At 40.6% G+C, this 23,391-nt stretch overlaps 1 protein-coding gene across 2 annotated transcripts in view; it reads left to right on the top strand.

The window, feature by feature from the left end:
* The window catches only part of ADAM12 (ADAM metallopeptidase domain 12), a 193,275-nt gene that overhangs the window by 116,221 nt on the left and 53,663 nt on the right, over positions 1-23,391 (top strand). For both annotated transcript variants that reach the window (XM_064514372.1, XM_064514371.1), the window contains exons 6-11: positions 5,089-5,272; positions 10,259-10,324; positions 10,655-10,726; positions 13,174-13,343; positions 14,561-14,645; positions 20,065-20,213. In XM_064514372.1, coding sequence (XP_064370442.1) covers positions 5,089-5,272; positions 10,259-10,324; positions 10,655-10,726; positions 13,174-13,343; positions 14,561-14,645; positions 20,065-20,213 — 726 coding nt within the window. The remainder of the gene's footprint in view (positions 1-5,088; positions 5,273-10,258; positions 10,325-10,654; positions 10,727-13,173; positions 13,344-14,560; positions 14,646-20,064; positions 20,214-23,391) is intronic.

The following is a 23,391-nucleotide window of genomic DNA, read 5'->3' as shown; positions in this document are numbered from 1 at the left end:
TTCTGTTATCTGTTCAGCTAAAACCCTCATGGAAATCCGTGGTATAGCTGTGAGATTGGACCCTGTGTTTGGAGAACTGATGCACTCTTAGATTAAAGTCTTCCACAAATGCTACATGTCTTCGCCATTCCGGATAGCCTTCCTTGCATGCTCATCGCTTGAGCGATCTTCCGTGTTGGCAAATACATATTGTGTCAGGGTCTGCACTCACACATCTGCTTTGCATCATGGCACAAGGGCCAGGTACTTCATGAATCCTGCAGGTTTTTAAGTAGCACGTGAGTACTGCGTAGACTTTACTGTGTCGCTGGGCAGAGATGGTTAGACTCAATGTGAATATGCAGTGTGCAAGTGTGACAGCCCTCTGCTCTAATTAATTTCTTCCAAACTGAAGACATCTGCGTTCTTCTTCCAGTGGTAATAGGGCTTTTTATTATTATTTAGAAATGAGTATAACTTTGAGCTTCATTAAAACCAAATGTTTAATTGCGTTCATGGATATCAGTTTTATTGATTTACTTAACTTTCCCCTTACAGTACGGCAGAATAATATATCACGGTTTCATATACTGCTGTCCTAGCCAAGTTTTACTTCAGCGTCACAATTTCTCAGACAACTATGCATTGATGGTTTATGTTGGCAGGGCCTTTGCTTCTGCTGACAAGTTGGAAAAGAAGAATCCCATTTATATTTTGAGATTTCCTAAAGCCTGTTGATTTATGAAATTCAACTGGCCTTGCATTAGGTTTTGCTTTATTGTGTTTTTTCCTTTCTTTTCTTTTTAAGGGAAAAATACCCCATTTGACTTTATCATGCACTTATGTAGTGGAGTTATTCCATCTAATTGCATTTTCCCAGTTGAGAGATTCTTGGCAAGTTAAGCAGCAATTAGGAACAAATTAATTATTTTAAGTTAGATTTTAAGTCCTTTTTCTTCGAGATGGAGGTAGAGCTCCCACCACAGTGCATCCCATCGGCAGGTTCCCTGGGTGTCCGTATGGCCTACGGTAGGCAAATACCAGCGAGCCGCCGCTTGTGCTTAGGGCTGATTAGGAGCAATGTGGATGTGGTTTATTTGGTGCCGAGCACCAGACACAAGCAGAGTTCAAACCCTGCTGCGAGGTAGAGTAAAATATTAGCTCAGGCTCAAGACCACACTAACGCAGCTTCCAGTTGGCACCGAGCCTGTGAGCTGATGTCTGGACATGCTGCATGGTATAATTTTCCTTTCTCCCTCTCTGCTACTGTGGATGGAGAGCAGGGGCTGCTTGTTTTAGATGGGGGTTGAATTGTCTCGTCTCGTTCCCGGTGACGGTGGCGGTAAGGTTGTACTGTGGAGCTGCTCTGGGCATGGGGTGAGGGTCAGGTCCCACCACTGGGCATAGAGGGAAGGGTTTGGGCAACAGGAGCCTGCAGGGGCCAGGAACCACCTGGGAAAGTTTTACCATCTTCTGGGAACAAGTGCTGACACAGGAGTGCGGGAGAACCGTCTTCAGGAGGGGACACAGAGGCAGTACAGGAGTAACAGAGCCTGTTTTGAAAAGCCTGACACAAATACGGAAGGAAAGAAAGTAATTATGAATTTATTTTATCTGCATCAAATTCTGAGCACTGAAAGACTGATAGGTGTTGTTAATTTTATCCTGCTACGCCAAAAAAGAAAGAAACCATAGTTTTCGACTAGCTATATTTTTAAGGTGCTGTGTTTGGCCCCTATTCAATGGGAAAAAATGCAATAGTAGGAAAAGAAAAGTAGTCAAAAACAGAAAGTGGGCCAAGATAATTCATAGTTGATATTCATTATCTTATTACAGATGGTCACGAGCCAGGTGCTGATATCCTGTAGGTTGCACTCGAAGGATAAGGGTGCATTAAATGAAATGTATATTTCCCTTATGTTGAATCTGCACATTTTTTGACCATGGGATTGCTTCATATGCAAAGGTGGAACTGTTCTTAAAGGCCCTTGCTGTCACTAGAGAGATGGCAATTTCAGTGACAAGTAGAATTGACTGTCCTTGGTTCTGGTGTGCTCAGTAGAAAATAAAATTAATAGCTTTGGTATCTGCTCATTTGTCCCTATCTCCTTGAGCTAAGTAAAATGAGGGGAAAAGAACTGGTTAGAGACGTTAGGCAGTGGCTGGGTATAGAAGGTGTGCACCTGGAAACCTGGCACTGATGTTGCATGTTTCTGCGAGGAATACTTGGCACCAAAATGCTGGGTTAAAAAAAAAAAAAAAAGGAGAATGTGAGCGCTTTACCCAGCAATAGGATACTATGAAGTCCCTCCCTTCAAGTGTAAATAATCAAAGAAAATGATATAAGTATAAATTTTTTAAAGTGAATGTTCTAAGCAGGGTAGAGTTCAACATTAAAAAAAAAAAAACACAAAAAAAACCGCTATGTGTGTTACGCTGTTTTAGAGTTGTCAGCAGAGGGAGAGATGGTCAAGCTGGCCCGTTTCAAACGGCGACAAACAGGGCTCTGCCTCCATTGCTGGCTCCAGCAGCCTCCCAAATTAAATGATTAATTGCACAAGGGAAAGACGACAACCTTTATTTAATTATGCTGATTACAGAGTTGCTGGTTATCAGAGTAAAGGGAATATGTTGTCCTACTTTCCTAAATTCTTAAAGGAATGAAGTAGGTCTAACCTAATTTCTTGGAGTAAAGTTACTCAAGTCATGGGGCAACTTGCTTGGAGGTCTCTGCCGTGTCACTCGGGCTGTAGTGTCTTAGCTATAGGTAAAGGGCTGCTGTGGTAATTCAGTACTGCTTTTCCATCTATGACATATTTAATATTCACAGTGTTTTCAGAAACACTTAATCTACAAGCATGCCTGTGTGGTGGGTAAATAATACATCTTAGCTGACTTGCCAGGGCTACTAAGGAAGCTGCACATGGATTGTCAGACTCTGAGTCTCTGTTCAGATCAGTACCTGATGCTCCTTCCACGTGTAATGGCTCTGTGAGTGCTATTGCATGGCCTTTTTAATATATTCTAGCTACAGTTAACTGAAAAATGGTTGTTTATTGGCTTGGCTGAATTGAAGTTAACGAGGATTTGTAGCAAAGCTGTGCTGTCAGTTGGCTCAGAACCAAAGTTTCAGTTTATTGGTTAGGGGGCCAAAGACTTTGAGTTTCTTAATCATATCTTTCTGTTCTATCTAGGACAGCTTTTCCTAATAATTTTATTTTTTTTTAAATCAACATTTATGGTGTCATTAACCTGCTGCTGGGTCTCTGCTTGGTTTTTTTGGGCATTCTGCAGAGGGGTTGTATAGAGACACGTGAGATACGTGCTGGTCTCACGGTGGTTGTAGTATCTCCTTTCTGTTGCAGTACAGACAAGAATTATAGACACTTCCCATACACCAAAAAGACACACTAATGAAATGTAGCCAGGTTTGGGCTGAAAATGATAGCTGCTAATAGCATATATAGACAGCATAGAGCAGATTAAAGGAGGAATTGAGGAAGAACGTCTTGGCCAATTGCAAGTTCCATAGGAATTTTAGGCAGAATGTTATTATTACTGCTGAAACTTTGCCAGCGCTTAGGGATTCATGCCCACATAATTTAAAGATATGTAAGAAATTAGTAATGCAGTGCAGTTTTAATTGATGAATACTTGCAACGCCCCTGTAAGTGAACTTTTGTCCATCGTTTACGAAAGAGAAATGGGTTTTAAAGGATGCTTTTCTTTGATTACACAGTCAACCAGTAAAACCTGATCTCCAGTGCTGTGCAGTAGCTGTCTAGCCCTCTCCTGCTTGGTTATTGCTGTGTGCTCAGGATATAAGTTAGACTCTTGTAAGTTAGACACTGAATATTAAATTCCTTCTTCTTACAGTAATTTCTACCTGAGGCCTGGCTTTAAACCTAATTCATACTTTCTAATGGTATGCCGGTCCTGGTGTAAAGCACAGCAGTCTTTTCATTCTGTGGTCCTTCCTGCAGTTGCAGTTACAGTTGCTAGTTCAACCAGCTTTGCTGGAGATTGTCCTACTCAGTGCCAGAAAGGTCCAGACATCCTACCCCGTGTGTGCAGATCACGGGGACCCGTGCCGTGCTGCTCACCTGCCTTGTGCTGAGCTGGAGGAGCATCTCTGCAGCCGTACGGCAGCGGCCTGCCTCAGCAAGAGGAATCCGAAACAGATCACTCTTTGGTCAACTTTGCTGTACTGCAGCAGGTCAGGGTAGTTGGGCAGGACCCAGCACAAAAACCAAGCACGACTTTCACCGGGTGAGTTGTCAGCAGCGTACAGTGAGAATGGTTTTTGATTAGGAGGCAGGACATGAAGCCCACAATTGGTTGCGTGAGTAGGTTCTTCCACAGGTTTGCACAGGTGGTGCAAGGTGTTGTATGTCTCTCTAAACCCTCATTTCCTCTTTGCATGCTATAGCTGACAGTAATGCAACAAGAGTTCTTCCATTAATGGAAGATCTTTGAGATCCTCAGATGGCAGATGGTACTGCAATAAAAATGATTATTCTTGGGAGCAAAATGTGTTAAACAGGAATCCATTGGTTAATATATCTGAGCTTCATTTTAGCACCCTACTATGCAACATTTAATAACCCATTTAGATACTGCAGTGCATCTTTCATCTGGCAGATTTGTTGCTTGCATCAGCGTTTGGTTTAAAAGGTATAATGCACACTGCAGATCCTAATGCATACTTTCACTCTGTACCTTTTCTAGTAAAAGCATTTACCACATTTCTGTTCCTTACTGTTTGCCATGGGTCCTCAGAAACACATGCATTGTGACTCCGCTCAGCAGTGGCAATGCATCACTGGGAGAACAGAAAACACATAAAACACAAATGTAATTTTACTCTACAGCACAGCACTTCAGAAGAGGAAAATTTTCTTTGAGCCATTGCTTTTTGTAAAGTATAGTATGCTGCAATGACAAATATACAGCTTCGATGTCTCCAGCTCCAGCCAGGCGTGACGCTGTAAATCAACATTTTGCTTTTTCATACTCTGTCATTATTAAAACCTGTTGTAGCTTTGTTGAAAACAAACATACATTAGCACTTGAAAGCCATGCATCTTACTCTGCTCTCTTATGTAACAGGGGAATTATTGTATTTGAAAACAAAAGCTACATTCTGGAGCCATTAGAAGGTGCTGCGGGTGAACACAAGATCTACCCATCAGAGAACTTGAAAATTGCCCCAGGATCTTGTGGCCACCATTTGGACCTTTCTGCCCTGAGGGCTGATGACACACCACACCGTTCTCAAACATCTGCTGGCAGGGTAGGTGGATGATGCAGTTTTATGTTCCTGGTTTGCTGAGTACCTGTCTGGTGGCATTTCCATATTACTGTCTGCCATAGCTTTGCTCCAACTGGAAGAGCTACTCCTTACGATTCTCAAAGGCAAAGAGTTTTTAAGTGGTTATCATTCCTTCTCTGCTACGTAGGTCTAGATTACAGGTTTCTCAAGAAAGAGTTCTGCCTTGGAGAAGGGCAGGAGCTTGTGCTGCTGTCCTTCGCTCAGAGGTCAGCTGTGATCTGCTGGGGGGTTGGATGGGCTGCTCCCTACGTGTTTCAGTCCTGCTGCATCGGCTTTCTCCGTGAGCTAATCCTGGAGTTTCGTATATCCCTACTGAGCAAACCGTTACACCATATACTCACTTCTGTTGAAGTCAGGTATTTAAGTACATGCTTAAAGTTAGGCAAACATGATTTGCTAAAACTTTAGTACTTTTTCTTGGTCTTGCTTACGGAACTTTTTTTTTTTTCCCCCACTCTCTTTCTGGTAATGAGATGGCACAGAAAAGTGTGTGGTGTCATATTATGGTAATATACTTTGATTCATGTTCCAGTTATGATTATAGCAACAATTTAAGACCCCGTAAGAACACTGAGCTGTGTCTAGAATAGTTCTTGCCTACCCAAGATGGAAAAGAACATGATAGCGATGATGCTTTGCTAATAATATGTTTTGAAACTTAAATGAACCTTTAATTCTAGTAGGAAAGTATTTTATGCAGACAAAACAAATTCTCACCATTTTATTCTACAGATGTATTATTGTAATTGTTTTTATGTAAGAAGCAATGCTCCTAATGTAAAATGCATCTCGCTAACAGAAACAGGAGAAAATGAAAAGAGAAACAAAGCAGGAAGAAGAAATACACTAACAAATTCATGTGCATATTGGATGGGGAGTGTAGAAAAGACTGGTTTAGGTGTTCAAAAATTATACAATGGTCCAAATCTGCCCTCCAAATTTATTAAATGTGGCATGTTACTAGTATATGTGACTATAAATCCGAAGCCTTTGCATCAAGTTAATTGTTAAGGAAAGCAAACTAAATGGCATCACTAGGTATCACTTATGTAGTGGGATTAAATTATTTTACGGTGGAGGAATATTAAACAGTACATCTCCAAATTTCTTTTTGCCCTATAAATATTTCATTAGCTATTATATATACTATTTTATGGGGCAAGCTTATTTCTGAAAATGCCTGAAGTCTATAGGTTGAAAGTGCTGGCATATATCTGAATTTATGCTTTCTGATTAAATATTCCCTATTAACGTTTCATGATATTTTATATAGATGACATGCGCTTTCTATTCTTTCTGGGAAACATGGAATATCAGAATAAAGCCATGGCCTTTCAGCCCGTCCTTCTGTAAACACAACTATAACCAAACACAATTAACCAAAATGTGCTTCTTTACAATGAAGCTTCAAATATCTGTATAGGTCTCTACACTGTGCTAGAGTGTGTCTGTAGACCATACCAAAGCTTAGAAAACTGTATTTCTGGATAGAGGGGACTATTTAATGTGAATGCAAAAGTACTTTCTACATCTTTATTAAGGCTATCCCAAAATATTTAGCAACTTTTAACTAAAGCGTGCTGACATAATCAGTTTAACACTAGGTAATGGAAATAAAAAGTGTGCATAATCAAAGTAATTTTACTGTTGCCCTCAAGTTTCTTACATTTTGTTCATGGCTTCAACTACATGTCAGAATTCACTTTAAATATCTGAATAACATTTTTTACTGTGGCTCAGTGGACATAATTATAAAACCTGTCAATGTATATATCATATAGATAGGTGAAATATATATAATGAGTACGTTGGATAAATTTCTAATATATGAATTTTGCAACTTGTCAAATGAAATCTGGGGAGTGAATTTTCACATGTCAATGTTCTTATCAGCTAAATAGACTGTCAGGATGCATTGAATAAAGATGACCCGCAAAACATGGAAAAACAAGCCTGTTCCAAATTTTAGTGGGTCACAGAAGTAAGCAGAAATTCAGTCTCAGCTTTAGTGCGCTATGAGTATTTGGGGCTTCTGGGAGGGTTGTGGGGGGCTTTTTCTTTTTTCTCTTACCCTCCACTCAGCTGCATCTAATGCTTATTGAGCTGAGCTGAAACATTAGATCAATATATCACAAAGTTAGATTAGCCCTTGGTTTAGATTTAAGTATAGATAGATGATGGAACAAACGGTAGAGACTCGCTCAGCTTCCCAGATCCAAACACGAGGTATAATTGGCCAGGTCAGATAATATAGCAGATGTGTGCAGACACTTTTTGTCCTGTTAGAAGTGCGTCCCGATAAATACTGGATGATTTCATAACTCAGGGACCCTCAAATTGCAGCATGGGCTGGGTCTTCCAGTTGAGGATCCTATGGAAAGCAAGTCTGGTGTGTAAGACAGCCCCTACAGCATGTCTTGCTGTAGTAACACAAAATAGTCATTTTGGTGGTGCTGGTGAGCTACAGATCCCGCTGGTCCGTCGTGTGTGGCCAGCGGATCATGGAGAAAGAGAGAAGCTGCAGCTTCTCTCCGGTGCCAGGAATCCAAGCTGAACCCATTCCCAAGGAAGGGAACGTGAGGAAGGGCTACAGTGGTATGGGACAGCGGCTTTGTGGTAGGATTGGGCATGGCAGAAGTGGGGGAGAAAGACAACAGGGAGTGGAGCAAAGTGTATTTTCTTGCATCCATGTCTGTCTGTCATGGCTGCATTATTGACTCTCCGTTTTAATTCCAAATGATTAAATCAGGAAATGGATTGTGCAGCGATGCAATTGGCTGCAGAAAGCAAGCTGAAAGAAGTGATAATTAGGTACATTTTATAAATAAATATTGTATCCAAGGAACACACATCACCTTTGGGCAAATCACAGGAATGGATTTGTTATGCTAATCGGTCACCAGAGGCTCATCTGATGATACCACGCTGGCCAGTTTCTCTCAGGCTAAATCTCTGCAGTCCAGACAAATTTACTTTTGGTTAAAAGTAAATGGTGTAAGCTGACTGATGTAACAGAGCTCTTCTCGTATCTCCGTACCTGGGCTACCGTGTCTGATCTTCTGCTCTTCAGCTGAAGGAAGACCAGAGGCATCTCAGAGACACTTCTCTGATCAGGACCGCATAAGAAATTTCTGGTCTGTATTAGAGCCACAGTGTCTGAGAAATAAATTCTGTCCCAAACAAATCCCCCATGGCCATTTTCGTGCTTCCCTTGTGTGACGTCTCACTCGCGTCCAATGTATTTTGCAGAGGGGTAAACTGAGCTCTGCCGGAGAAGCCGCAGTAGCCTCGGACGGAGTCGGCTGCGACGTGGCGGGCCCTTTCTCCCACACCGGCTGCTCCTGCAGAAGCCGCAGGAGGGAGCGTGTGCTGGTTCCCAGCCCAGCGTGCTGCTTCGCGCTGCCGGTGCCCCGCGCGGCAGACGAGGCGCGGGCGCGTGTGCCAAGCCTGTGCCGCACCATTTCCCCATCGTGGTGACAGCTGCCTCCAGTGCAGCAGAAACGACGTCAGAGAATCCTAATGCTGGAAGAAATTGTGAGACTCTCTACCCGGGCTCATTTGTCAGGCCTCAGAGCCAGTGTCATCCAACAAAGTGTTTATACCGTCGATGTTTAGTTCATTAGTGATATCTTCTACTGCTTTCTCCATTCAGAAATACTGCCCAAATTGAGTTTATTTTTCAGTTTCAAAGCTGTATAGCACTCCTAAATAGGAGATTTGTCATGTTTGAAAGTTAGAGTTAGGAAGGCTGCGTTTGTCGCTCCCCTCTGACCGTAACGCTTCTTGTGAAACGGTCTGAGCCGCGGATCAGCGGGGAGCGAAGAGGAACGCACTGGTGGTGTGAGGAAAGCTTGCTGCAATCTGACTGGAAGGTCTGGCTGTGAGGTCCAGTGCTGACTTAGCTTCTTAGGAAAATGCCTTGGGGATTGCACAGTTTGCCTTGGAACACAGAGTCTGCATTGGAAAGCTTTGGTCATGTTTTAGGTTATAGAGGTTCAAGGCATCATGGTTACTTTGTAAGTCATACATCTGCTTAAAACCCTAAAGTTCTGGCATGAAGGTCAGATAAACTGCTGAGAGCTCTTTTCACCAACTTTCTTACTCCAGAAACAAGGGAGAAGCGGTAGAAGAGATGCTCAGCTGGCGTAAATCAGAGAACCTTTGCAAACATTAATAGGTCACTTCAATTTAGAGTAGCAGAGGAGCAGTCGTATGATTACCACTGTTACAAAATCATTTAATTTTCTTTAGCGATCTTTTTGCAGATAAGCATTATGATTAGATCTGCATTTAGAACTGCAAATATCATGACATACTATTGTACATGAAGACACGGATGCAGGATTAAATGTATGCCTTTCATTTTGAGAGCATTATAGTTTGCTTCCCCAGACACTAACAGTTCTTCCTGTTTTTTCCTGCAGTTGTTCTTGGGTTTTTTTCCTATGTAATTTATCAGCTGCCCAATTGCTCTCCCCCCCTCTACTTCACTCAGTGTACCTTTATCCCTCATTTTTCTTAGCAGCCCGCTTGTCTATTTTGTGGAATGATTGCTAAATGTTGTATTGTCATTTCTCTAAGTGTACTCAGAGAAGAGCAAGGGTCTTTCTACCACAGATGATATTCTCCTAGGAGGAAAAGATAACCCAAACATTTCAACCACAAAAAGCTAGAAGGTTGTGAAAGACTTTGCAACATTTTCCTACTTGCTCTGATCAAATCCGTGTTGTTTTGTGAGCACCACGTTATCTATATCTGTTCTGGTAGATAAAAGGATGACTTTCATGGGAAAAAGAAAACAATAAAATGTATGTATGCAGTGAAACCTTTAGAAATCTGAGATGATGTGTATCTCCTTTTGCAAACACTCTCTTGGACTGAGGCAAAGCTGATTTCTAAGGATGACTTACTGCAAAAACAAAATACTATTTTCATCTTTTTTGTCAGTACAAGAGGGAGACTCTGAAGACAACAAAGTATGTGGAGCTTGTTATTGTGGCAGATAATCGCGAGGTAAGAAACTTAAAAGATATGGGAAGTACAAGTGGGAAACGGGTAGCTCAGTTCAGTTTTCATGGTGCTGCGTATAATGTGCTTCAGATAATAATATATGGTTCTCAAAAGTAATGCTTCTTACCTGACGAGGGCTAAGCAGTGGGAGGCATTATTAAGATAAGTGTAAGGCTGATAGTCCCATGAAAGTCAGCAGGAGTTTGCTGTTGGCCTTTGGTTGCCCTTTGCAATCCCCAAACATCAGTGACAGTGCTGGCAAAGTAAGGTAGCTGCTGGGGGGAAATATTACTATATTAGTGCTGCTAGCATATTGATCTTTTACATTCTAAGTTTCAGAGACAAGGCAAGGACGTAGAAAAAATTAAGCAGAGGCTGATAGAAATTGCAAACTATGTTGATAAGGTAAGAACATTAGAATTATTTCACTTTTTCAAGCCTTACTACACTTCCTGAAGGATATTCTGGTGAAATCTAGGTCACTTTTACTAGTAAATTAAAACAGATTCTAAAACTTAAAAATTACCCTTTCATGGAGAGATAAGGAGCTTGTCACTGAGATTTGCTGGTAAAAATAAGTCCTACATTTCCAATATTCCTTTTTTTACTAGATCAACTATGAGTCAGCTCAGACGTTCTGTCGCAAAGCCCAGCCTAATAGTGAGGAGAGCAACAGCAAGGAGGAGCAATAGTTCTGTAACTGAAAACAGACCTTAGCTTAGTCCTGGAAGAATTCCTTTGTAAGCATAAAAGAACTGCCAAAGAATTAATTCAGGCAAAGGTACTTACTAAACATTAGGCCAGATATACTGTTGTGCCTGCTAAGAAAGTCTGCTGTCTTAGCCAGTTTTGCCTTTACTACAGTGTTTTTAGGTTACCCAGCACCACCGCAGACCCACCATTCCTGTAGTACTCCATGGACACAAAACTGTTTGCACAAAATGCAGACATGTGCGTGGTTTCCCCGCGGTTGCTTGTTCAGTGCCATGCTGCATGCGGCCGTGCTGGTACAGGTGGAAGGCGGTGCGGGCGATGTGGTTTATGTTCCCAGCACCCCCTTGCAGGGCATCTGGCCCTACTCAAATCAGCAGCTTTCCCAGCTCCTAGCACTGGCTTTGCCCCATCTCTTTATCCACCCAGATGACTCTGTGCAGGTTTCCAAATGTATATTTGATAGCCTGGCCACTGCTCGCTGTTCACCTCCGCTGCCTGTGATAGGCCCACCAAAAACAGTGTCTCATATTTTCTGCTGCCTCGTTTGAGGAGCTAACACATGTGCTGCTTTCCTGATACTCCAGTATTTCAGGACAATGTTTCTCTCCAACCAGTAAAACCAAGAACGTAAACTTAAACTTTTGACATGTCTTTCAACATCCTAAGCTGTGAGCTCTCCTGTGCTCAGTAACTGTGTGGAATACACATATCTGTGGATGCCCTGTTCCTTAGGAGCTGCACAATTTAGCCCTAAGATTTTATTAACCTGGGAAGAGGCTTGTTTTGAGGAAGAATTTGGAGGAAAAAAATCTCTTGCAGTATCAAGAGATGTTCCAATTGTAAGTCAACAAAGGAGAAACGTATAAAGACATGGCCAATGAGCTGAATAGCCCAAGAAACATAGCAGAATTTAAAAAAAGCTGTACTTAAGGAAGCAGGAGTTTATAGCTAGGTGAGAGTGGCAGTGTTTTGCCTGTGGAGATAAGAAGAGACATGGCCCGGATTTTTGTATATGAAGTACTTTCTTGACAATATACAGTAAACTCTTGAGTCCTCTAGGTGAATGGCACTACAGTGTTTTTTGAACAGGTTGAAGTTTACTTTTGTTGTGCTGTATAGTCAGAAAAATGAGGACTCCAGTAATGAAATTATAACTGAGAGAGTCTAATTTAACTGAGAACTTACCCATTGATGCTTCAAGGACAGTAGCTCAAGGAGAAGCATTCTTGATTAAAAACAGGATGCCGAATAGACCTCCACTTCTGTAATTGTCTTGCTGACTTATTACTGGAGGAAGGGTGTTTATATGTTACCTGTTCAAAATTAATTTTGCATGTTATAATATATTTATGTTTTATGCTCAATTTATGCTGAGTAAATGGCAGTACTATCCAAATGACTGTAATGCATATAGACAAGACAAAGATCTAATACATGTTTTTCTCAGACTATCAGTCAAATCGGTACTTGATTGATTTTTGAGTCCTTCTTCACATTAGTCGTAGCTAAAAAATGTTATCACTGCTCCATTGTTAACACTGTTCCAGCTCCCCTCTTGTAGCAACTGTGGCATTTACTAAGGTGATAATAGTTTACGTAGCCAACAGTCCTATGATTACTTGTTTTAAATCTGCATTGAGCAAAACTTGATGACTGATTTAATTTTCAGCAACTATTCTGAACCACAATTTTAGCAGAGTACAGTAATACTGCTGCTTCTACCTCCTGACTTGCAGTGGTGCTAGTAACAGAGGGAAATTGTGGAGCGAGTCATCTGCAAGAGCAACAAGTTTGTTCAGAAAGTGGAGGGTATGTTAAGTAGTTGCAACTTTTTGTCTTGAAGAAAGATATCAAACCTAGATGAGACATAGCAAAGTCACATGTCTATGGATGTCTTTGAATGCCTTGTGGTATTTAGTTAGGTCAGACCTTAACTAATGCTTTCTCTACATCACAGAACATAGATTGTCCTAGTCCAGTCCTATAACGTGCTTATTTTTGCCCTAGAAGAGGAGACCCTTTAAAGGGACCGTTAAGCCTCTGCAAGAGGGGTTCATATGCACATTATGCCTCTGTTGACATTTTCTGATCTAATGTGTTCTAAAACAGGTCTTAGCATGTATTTTTTTTCTCACTAGTTTTATAGGCCACTAAATATTCGAGTAGCCCTGGTTGGCGTGGAAGTATGGAATGACATGGATAAGTGCTCTATTTCTCAAGACCCTTTCACTAGCCTCCATGAGTTTCTGGACTGGAGAAAGCTAAAACTACTACCTCGTAAACCTCATGACAATGCACAGCTAATAAGGTATAGTTGACCGTCTATTTAATATTGGCTGGGATTTCAGTGATTCAAGAATAGCTCTACTGAATTCTTGTTCAGTTGTTAAGCTGTTGTGGTGAACATCTGTGCTCGTGAGGGTTGAAGGCACTGCTTTGTCTTTCCATTCTGCAAACATAAGGGAACTTTTCAGGGCCCTTCAGCAGTGTGGGCAGATGGTACAGATGAATTTCCTTTCATAGCTCTGCAACAGCTCTGTTACTTATAGGCCTTTCCTGTATACAAATCGCAAAGCATTGTGGATAGGTTATAACCTGATAAATATGTTGGGTATGAATTCTCAACCAATTTAAGCTAGTCTAAATTTAAACTGTTACTGAAAGAGGTAGTTCTGTCCTCCTCGCTGAAGTAGAGCTTTGTCTGAAGCTGATCAGTTAGTAGGAAGACCTCAGTGAACTTTAAAATGGAGTCTAAATTGGACAATTCATTTGTAATTTAAAGTTTAAATCTTTTATATATAAAATCTTTTATATATATTTTCACCCCGCTGCTGTTTCCTGGATTAAAATAATTGAGTAAGCGTGCTCAAGGTAAGAGTACTCTTAAAAAAAACACCAGTAAGAGAAGCACCTCTTTCTTGAACCAGATATCATTATGAGCAGTGAACCATTCTTTATACTATACAAATAAACATACTTTATGTATTAGTAATTGAAAGGTGCTCTCTTTGCTCATTGCACAGATATTCTTACATTATCTGTGTAAGAATAGAGTGAGCCCTTTCATATTGTCTGTTGCAAGATATTTGATTACTCTGCATGTCTAATAACTTTTTGTTTAGAATAATTTTATTGTTGGCAAAGTAATATATTAAGTAGCCTATAGACTTCCCACTGCATAAAATAACTCTTCTTTGAGCTAGGGACATTTTTTATGTTTGTATTCCCAACCTCAGTCAGGGAAAAAAAGAAAGGGAAAAAGAGTCCTGTTACAGCGGTAAATCTGAGGGATGGTGATCAAATGCATCTTTCAAGTAGCAGGGATGCTGTCATTGACACTCTGGAAAGTCTGCCCGACTAATCCGAGCTTTGCATTGTTTTCAACTTGCGAATGTCTGGAGCTGACACATTTGAAATGGGATCTTTGTCTGAGGTTGGCAAAAATACAAGAGTGAAAATAGTAGGGCTCTCTCTTGACATTAAATGGTGATTCTGTGGTTCTTTTCCTTTGCTGCCCTCCTGCAGTGGGGTGTACTTCCAAGGGACTACCATTGGCATGGCGCCCATAATGAGCATGTGCACTGCAGAGCAGTCTGGCGGGGTTGTCATGGTAAGTGTTGAAGCTGGCCAACTGATGCAACATGTTCCCGAGGGCTGTAACACTGAATTCTGTACCAGAACAGCAGCCTCTTCTGTCCCGTTTTCAATCTCAACCTTACCTCTCTCTATATGCAGCTTGCTTGTAAATGTTTTAAATCATCGTTTCCATAGTGAACAAAACAAAATCTTGCATTGAAATATAGCATGACCTATTTGCAAGAATCCTCAAAGTGGATGAAACTACTCCTAGTTATCAATAAATCAGCTGTAGAGGTACTGTGAAAGGTGAGAACCATGTATTTGTTATGCACCTGAGTATGCTAGGTAACATGCAACATCAGTCTGTTCTGAATCTCTTATTATATTGCTTTTGTTCTGCATATACAGTTTCCTGAGTAAGGTCTTATTTTCTGTCTTTGCAGCAGAGTGGTTTTATTATATTGCCAGAAAACAAGCACAAACAGTGGCAGCATTTGTTCTACCTCCGTGTGTCTCTCAGAGTATTACTGTTAGATTCTAGACAGAATGAACATACAAGTAGGCATCTTAGCCAATGTCTGAGAATAGTTCTGAAATACTTTATTTCAGAAAAAAAGTGTAAAATTTCTGAATTTTGAACAATATTTTGTGTAGGAAAGGGCAGAGGAGAAGTTTTGAATTAACTAAGCTTTTTAATTAAAATACTTTAAATTAAGTGTGGAGTCTCAGAGCTGTTAGGCTGCTAACATGCTTAGCTGGTGACCTCAGAGCTTGGTAGCCATGGCTCTCAGCTTCAGAGCCCAAAGCCAGGAAGCCCTAAGAACCTCTCAGACTTTCTCTATTTCTGAGTTCACAGGATGGCACGTGGTTTTCAGCACCTTTGTGTTTTCTACAGTTCTGTCTAGACTTTATCCACCTTAGCTGATTTGTTGATTCTCTGCAGCTCTGCTGGACACCTCAGCTGCAGATCCCTTGGTGGACAAGGCTCAGGGGTGCAGGAATACACAATGCTCTTAGAGGCTGCATGCTCTCTGATTTCAAAGCTCCTAGTTCTTCAAAGCATCACGGTGCTAACCTGGAGCCCAGGACAATAATGTTTTTGCCCCAAGACAATCCTCATTACAGGCTAATTCCAGAGATACAGCCGTTTGAAGCACTTTTCTTCTTAACTAGAGTGCATGCTGAGGTTGTTCCACAATGCAGGGCTACCCCGTGGTCTCTCAGACGAGCTGGCAAGAAGCCAAGCTGGGATGGTGTATGCCTTTGTGGAAAATGATGGATAGATGGTCCAGACTAGAAGAGCTTACCAGGTGAGCTGGGAAGCTGGGATGTAGAAAATGTGTGGGGAAGAGTTGGAACAAACAACCAAACCACATAAGGTGGAGAAAGTCACATCAAAATTGTAGAAAAGACAAAGATCTCATCTCTTGGTAGCTTTCGAAAAGCTGAGTTTCTTACACTTTTTTGTTACAGGTTTGGGGGGTTTTTGTCTTTTTTGTCTTTTTTTGTTTTTTTGTTTTTTTTTGTTTTTTGTTTTTTTTTTTTTGCTAAGTACCTGGGGGATAGGTGAAAAAGGAAAGGAAGAAAGGAAGGAAAAACTGTTAGGAGTCTCCTGCAGCCGTTCTGAATCTTGACAAAGGCATGTATCAGGCAGACAGCCCCCATTTTATCCATTTCTCCATCAAGACATCGGTCCCTGCTTTGGCTTTATCAACAGTCAGGAATGCCCTTAATTATGACTTTTTTGTCCTTTTAATTTAGACCATAACCTTGGAAATGTGTTACAGTGTATTTTACTGCAAAGTCAGTCCTCTTCACTCTGGAAGCTGACACTTTAAGCAAACAACAAAAACTATTTCATTCCAGTAACAAGAAAACAAGAATCAGCATTTCTTTAAAGTGCTTTCAGGCTCTGATGGAGGAGACACTGATTTATAGGTCCATGAGAAATCTAGTGAGTGTGTAAAGAATTGTGGGCCAGACTGCAGCTTTAGTCATTCGGGGAAGCTGGTTGTTTCTCAGAGACTCCCATCTCAGTGCACCGACACTTCTGAGGTGCAAATTAACTTAGGCTTGCACAATACAAGGAGAAATGCTTTCCAGGTCTTTAGCCAAATCCTCAAAAAGAACCAAACCAACACCCCAAAACCCAAATGGGCAGCTCAGTCCAACCTCTCCCTTACAAATTAACAAAGGCTAATTGAGGTGTGTATAAAAGAGTCTTGATACAAACCTGTACATACATAAGAAGAAAGCTCTAATTGGAATATATGCAAATTAAATAGTGAATGCGTTTTAACCTGGGCGGTTATGGTGCTTGGACATCTCAACACTGGGCAATCAAATGTGTTACCTTCCTTGTAATTTGACCTACATTTTACCGATCTCGTGCCACACACGCATTCCCAAAGAACTCCCGCACTTTCAGTCCTGAATGTAGAGGCAATGGAATCATTGCATGAGAAATAACTTTTGAATGTAAAATTGGAAAGAGTTGTCCCTGTATGATCTGATTTTCTTGACTGGTTTTGTAGTTACTCAAATCTACTATATCTAAATTCTTCCATCATGCCTCTCTGAATGCCTCTCTCCAGCCTGTTTTTTTGTAGGGCTGAATTCTCTCAGCAGTGTAGGAGACCGCTGTCTCCCACTAACACTAACAGGAACGCCAGGTGGGTGGGCAGAGCGGATCTCTGCACACAAGAAGCTTTTGGTGTATCAAGGGCATTATCGTTTTGCTTTATTGTGATAGCTCTGTTGCTGTAGGGAGACAAAACAAATGATAACGTTAAAACAAGTCTTTGAAACAGGCTTCAGCCTTCGTTCTTCTATTTGAAAAGATTTCCCACTCAGTTCATGGATTTAGAAATAAAATATCTCTAATTTGCTGTGATGTAGTGCAGTGTTTTCAGCCATGTGAATTCCCTGTTGAGGTTAGGGGGATGCTAGGCTAAATGACAAGGGCTGGGACTGAGGCATGAACATTGCAATGAATTGCTTAAATTACATAGAAGTGGATTTTAGAAAAGTTGGATTGCTACAACTGAGTGAACCTGCATGGGAAGTTCCAGGATGGGGGCATTAGTCTCGTCTAGCTGGAGGTGAGAGTATTTTATTTTTAAGGTCGGAACTGAATCTCAGTGAAATGAAGCAGCTGTGTGTTTTGTGCGACAGCTTAGGATGTCTTACCAGTCCATGGCTGCCTATTCAGTGGTTGTGAAACTGTTTGGTTATGACTTTTACTACTCAAGTTAACTTTGAAAGACCTTAGTGGAATCAGTCAAAGTCACACTGCTATTCATTTCTTCAGTACTTGTAGTACTTAAGTAGTCTCAATATCAAGTGGGACATGTTACTGTTTGTTTTGATACTCTTCATTTATGCTGTCTTCAAATAACCTCTTTTGCTGAGACATCACATTCCTTGTTTTAAAAACCCACTCTAGAAACTGATAAAATAGCATTCCAAGTGGATCTGAGCAAGTAATGAGAACCGCATGTGTTGTAATAATTGTTTGCCTATTCAAGACCCAAATTGCATTTCAGAGCATTTATTGCTCTAATTCTAGAGTGGACTGTGCACATTCTTTTTTTTTTTTAATTGCCAGCTTTGGAGGTGTTCAAATAAGCAGAATCTCTGTGAAGCAAGCAGAGAAGTGACTGGCAAGCTGAACAAAAACTGAACTCAGTTTGTTGTCTGTCTAGATGGTTCAAGTTTTAAAGGAATTTCTTGACCACAGAGCCCTAATTTAGAGGAATCACTCCTGTGCTTCTCTGGTAAATTAGATGGACATTATGTCATTGTTTTCCTAATACTCAGTCCTGAGTTGTTTTCCAATTGAGCAAGAGGTTGTACTCTTTTCATGACATCAGGTTCAATTACACTGAATTCTTTAAATATTTAATAAATTATCGTAAGCAGAAAGATAAATCAATCTGTGTAAAAAGACTAGTATCTAGATGAGACATCTCCATATGTAGGCATCATGCAGGAACATATATTTTCTTGGTTATTACAGAATATTTTGCTGAATGAGTTTACTCTGTTAGGTTTTTTTACTGAGACAAGTTGTACAGCTTCTTTTATCAAACAGGCATCTTAAAATATAACTCTGCACAAGATCAAAATAGCTATTGTACTAGTCACAACTACTTTTTTAATTCAGGTTTTAAATTCAGGAAAACCTTAAAAAGACCCTTTGTTAAAAGATAAAATTCTGTTGAGTTCATTCCAAATGCAGAAGGAATAGTTTCTTCTTTTCAGAATTTGACTCTATTTTCTTTTTGATTTTGTTTTCTATTTGAGAATTGATTTACTAAAAATATTAGCACATCCAACTGAAAGAATAAACTCTTAAATCTAAACCAGAGCATGTATTAAGGGTTTAATTTGTATATAGCTAATGTTTTCGACAGTTTTACCTTTTTCTTCTATTCAGTGTGAAGATTGGCATAGATGATACTAGAGGACTTATTTAAGCTGAATATATTCATATATGCTTTTAGAGGAGACAGCTGTACATAGTAATTCCATTTACTGACTGATGAATAGTGGATCATGCATTTATGTTTCATGATGATGCCTTCTGGGGAAGCTTTTATATGAATGCAGCGGGAATTTTTTTCCTTAAGGAAAGTGAACGATGTTGAAAGGCCTCTTACTTGTAGTCAGGCCATCAAACCATGCAGTGAATTTCTCAGAAGTATTTGTCCAAAAACCAGCATTTCAACAAGGGTTAATGTGAATATTTCAATTTAGACATTTGCAACATTTAGAGTATTCATAGGAGTTAATGAGAGGCCATCTAGAATTTCATCTTGCTCTGTCTTTTCATTTTAAAAACGAGGTTCTCAAAGGTCCTTGGTTCTTCACACAAGAATTATGAATTCTTCTTGGACTTTCTGATATGAAAGAAACAGTCTGATGAGAATTAAATAGACCAAGTGAAGCCTCTTGCTTCATTTGCAATTTACCTCCTGACATGAAGAGTCTTCTCTCGCACTTTTTTCCCTTCTCACTCATCCTCTCCCACAGAGCATCACCCTTCCCACCCCTCCACACTTGGGCTACTCTTTGCTGCTGCTGTCACGTTTCCTGAATTTTGTGGTCTCACTGGGCAGGGGAGAAGTGGCAGCTGTGGACAATTTCAGGCCCTAAATGAAGAGATGGCCAGGATGTTCAAAGCTGCCAAATGGTCCCAGATGTCTAGGGGAACAAGGTGGCCAGGACTGATAGGCTTGCTTTGAAATTCCCTGTCTGTAACTGGTACATATGAATTTAAAAATGATTTAATTTAATGAATTTAAAATTTTGTGCATTTAACAACAATATAACCACAGCTGGTAAGTTTATAAAGCATTTTGAGGGATAAACAATGGAACCTTAGAAGGACAATGCGTATTTTTAACCGTTTTTGTAAGTTGACTCCACTATTTTTTTATTTTTTTAAGGATCATTCAGAAAACCCTCTAGGTGCAGCAGTTACCCTGGCTCACGAACTGGGTCACAATTTTGGAATGAATCATGATACCTTGGAGAGGGGCTGTAACTGCAAAGCATCTACGGAGAAAGGCGGTTGCATCATGAACCCCTCTACTGGGTAAGTGCAAGGTAAAAGCTGGCGAGTTATAGTTGATAATGGAGAATTTTGTTTTGTGTCTCAGGAACATTTAAGGGAGAAAAACCTTTTTAAGACCTGTCAAATCTCCTTGCAGTCATCTCCCTCAAGCTGAAAAAATTGAACTTGTTATCAGAGCGAAACATGTGCTATTTTACTTTTCTGTTTCTACATTACCAGTGTGAGAGACAAAAATGCCGTAAGCCACTGGTTGTTAATTTTTTTCTTTTTTGAATCAAATGACACTGCCAGTGTTGAATCAGAATTTCACCTTCTCTCATCTTGCCAGCTGAATATCGTAGGCATAATAGGAAATGAGCAAGGTCCTAAGGCCAAGTCTAAGATGAATATGTAGGAAATAAAGCAATGGAGGAAATATATTATTAGATTCTCTGTAAAGCTTTTGTCTTATGCAGAGAGGGTTTTCAGTTTTGCACAAACTTCTGCATTTCACCACTCCTTACAAGTGTGAAGCAGTATTAGCATGTGAGCAAATCAAATCTGTAAACTGAGTGGGGTTAGGGCTGTTCAGTGACTGGAGAGCTATGTTCCAAGAAAAGATACAAGAAATATGGGAAATGATGGCAGCAAATCAGCAGTTGATCTTCTTCTCTATGAGTCAGTGCCGAATGGTTATTTTTTTGAAAATAAAGGCCGTACGTCAATGGAGAGGCCTGGTGTTTTATAGATGTGAAAAGTACTGTCACATTTTTAGGATGTGTCATGACCAGGATAACTAATTGCAGCCTGCTTCTCTACATTTTTAAGTACTATTAGAAAATGAACTATATAATGAATGAATTCTCCATATTCAGACAAGAAGCGATGGGATTAAATTAAAGTAAGAGAATAGGTTTAGCAAAGCTTTCTGATGGTAAGTGATGTATTGGAATGGATTGCCTGCAGAAATGTGACTGGAGACTGCTAGGAACCAGTTGGACAAATATCTGTCAGCAATGTCTTGTAGGTACAGCTGGATCTGCCTTGGAGCAAGCAGATGGGCTGAGATGATCTTCTGATGTCTCCTCCAGATCTAGCATTCTCTGTGTGTGCTTAAACTTTATCCATTGCTTAAGAATCTCTTCTTCAGGGATTTGTGATCAGCTCAGTCTCTGCCAGCTCCGGGACTGCGTGTTTCTGGGAAGGGAGAGCAGACCGGGAGAGGGCAGGGAGCGTTGTGCTGGAGGGCTCCCTGCTGGTCAGCCAAACAGCAGCTTTGGCATTTCTTCAAAGACCTGCTGTCACCCTCCTTCAAGGCAGAAAAAAGGTTTCTGGCCAGAGGCCAAGCATAGCAAGTTAGGGGACAAACAATGAAAAGAGACTTGAGTGTTTGGAGGAGAATGAGTGGTTTCTATACTCTGGAAAAGAAAAATAGCTTGGCTTTTCTAAAACAATAGGTAATAAATATCCCTATGGAATTACCTTCTGCAGCACATCAGGGCTATTACGTACACTGCGAAAACAAACTGAAATTGGCAACAGAGCTCTGAGAGAGGTGACATGGTATCTCCTACGCAGTGGTCAGACAGGTCTGGGATCTGAGCTCCTGAAGGATGCACGCAACCTTCAGTCATCTCAGCTGAAGTACTGTTTGGGCATCCAGTTACTCCACTTTTGGAGATGAATACGGGAGATGCTGCCAGGGTAGAAATTTCTAGACACTTTCTGAACTCATCTTGTGAAGATATCTCTAACGTGAGGGTAGATGGCTCTTCTGTGTCTTCTGCACCATAGTCCTTTGGGTTTATCTGAAGCCATCTTCTGGCACTTGGTGTTCTAGTTTGGTCACTTGGCTGTTGGTCGGTTCAGAGCATGGGCAGAGAACAGTTACACCTGCTGAACGTATTCCTCATAAATGAGTCCAAGCAACTCAGCTCACTTTATTCCAGGGGTTCTGTAGCACCTTACAGATTCAAGGGCATGCCTTTTTCAGTGATGCTATGCCAAACACTAGCACTCCGTGGGTGTGACAGTTTTGAGAAGTGGCCATCAGGTATACTTCAGCTTCATAATGCCCTTCAGATCTTACCGAACTTTATATACAACTTACACCTGAGGAAGTGTTGTGGCATTCACAAAACAGAGGCGCCTGGTTTGCAGTGACTATTGATTTATAAATGGAAATTTTAACATCAGGTTTATGGCCTTAGGCTTTACCTTCATACCGTGTTGTCAATCTGTAATAAGTGTTCCAGGAGAATACTTTATGCCTTAAGCCAGACTGCATTTTACCAATTGAAAATTAACAGTTTGAATATTTACTCAACATCTGACAAATGGGCATATTCCTTTAAGCACCATTATTCAAGGAACAAGGAACGCCAAAATATTTTCAGCTCTGGAAGTAAGTGTCTGGCTAAAGGGATATTCTCTACCTGGGAAACATCCTTAAAATAGGAAAAACAAAGAGTATCTCAGAGAAGTTAAGTGCATTTGGCTTGGAGAGGCAGCGTACTCTGCCTGTATACTCATTGGCACCCACACTGTGCCCTTATAATGTCTGTTGGTTTAAGCAAGTTTTAACAAGTGCAAGAACCAGGGAAAACATTCTTGGGCTGAAGCTGGTGTAAAATGTATGAGCCTCTGAGAAGACTTTATCCGAGTACCAAAAAGAATAGGAAATGCCTGAGTTATAACAGAAAGGCCTCTGCAAACTTAACTTCGGAGTCACTTGTGTGGTTCTGCAGCAAAGGGGAATGTTTGAAGGTTTTTTTGCTTAGAAGTGATTTCATTAGTTATTGCCATCTCCCTTCAGTTCTTATGTTTCAGTCTTTGAAGGGGTTAGCATTAAAAGCTTCTCTTGGAAGTTACTTCTTGTTGGAAACAGTCTCCTGGGATCAGTGGAATTTAAACTCTGTTGGATCTATCCTTTAATGAGCTTCCTATAGCTTTTACTCTTAAAAGATACCACCAAGATGTGTACCACTTGTGTGAGCAATAAGTGTTTTAAAGACCCCATGCTTTAGCAAAATATATTCTGTATAACACAGAACTATGCATGTAAAACCCAAAAGAGAATCTGTGGCACTTCAGTTCTTTGTGAGGTTCAAATATCTGCTACAGAAATCACACAAAACCCACTACAGAAGCTTGGCTTTTTATTATAAAAATAGTATCAACAAGAAAGTATTTACTACTAAGGCATCGTTCCCCTTTTTGA

Source organism: Dromaius novaehollandiae, chromosome 6 (genome assembly GCF_036370855.1).
Source record: "Dromaius novaehollandiae isolate bDroNov1 chromosome 6, bDroNov1.hap1, whole genome shotgun sequence".
Lineage (NCBI taxonomy): Eukaryota > Metazoa > Chordata > Aves > Casuariiformes > Dromaiidae > Dromaius > Dromaius novaehollandiae.
The sequence above is the reverse complement of the archived record's forward strand: the minus strand, read 5'-3'. Positions and strand labels throughout refer to the sequence as shown.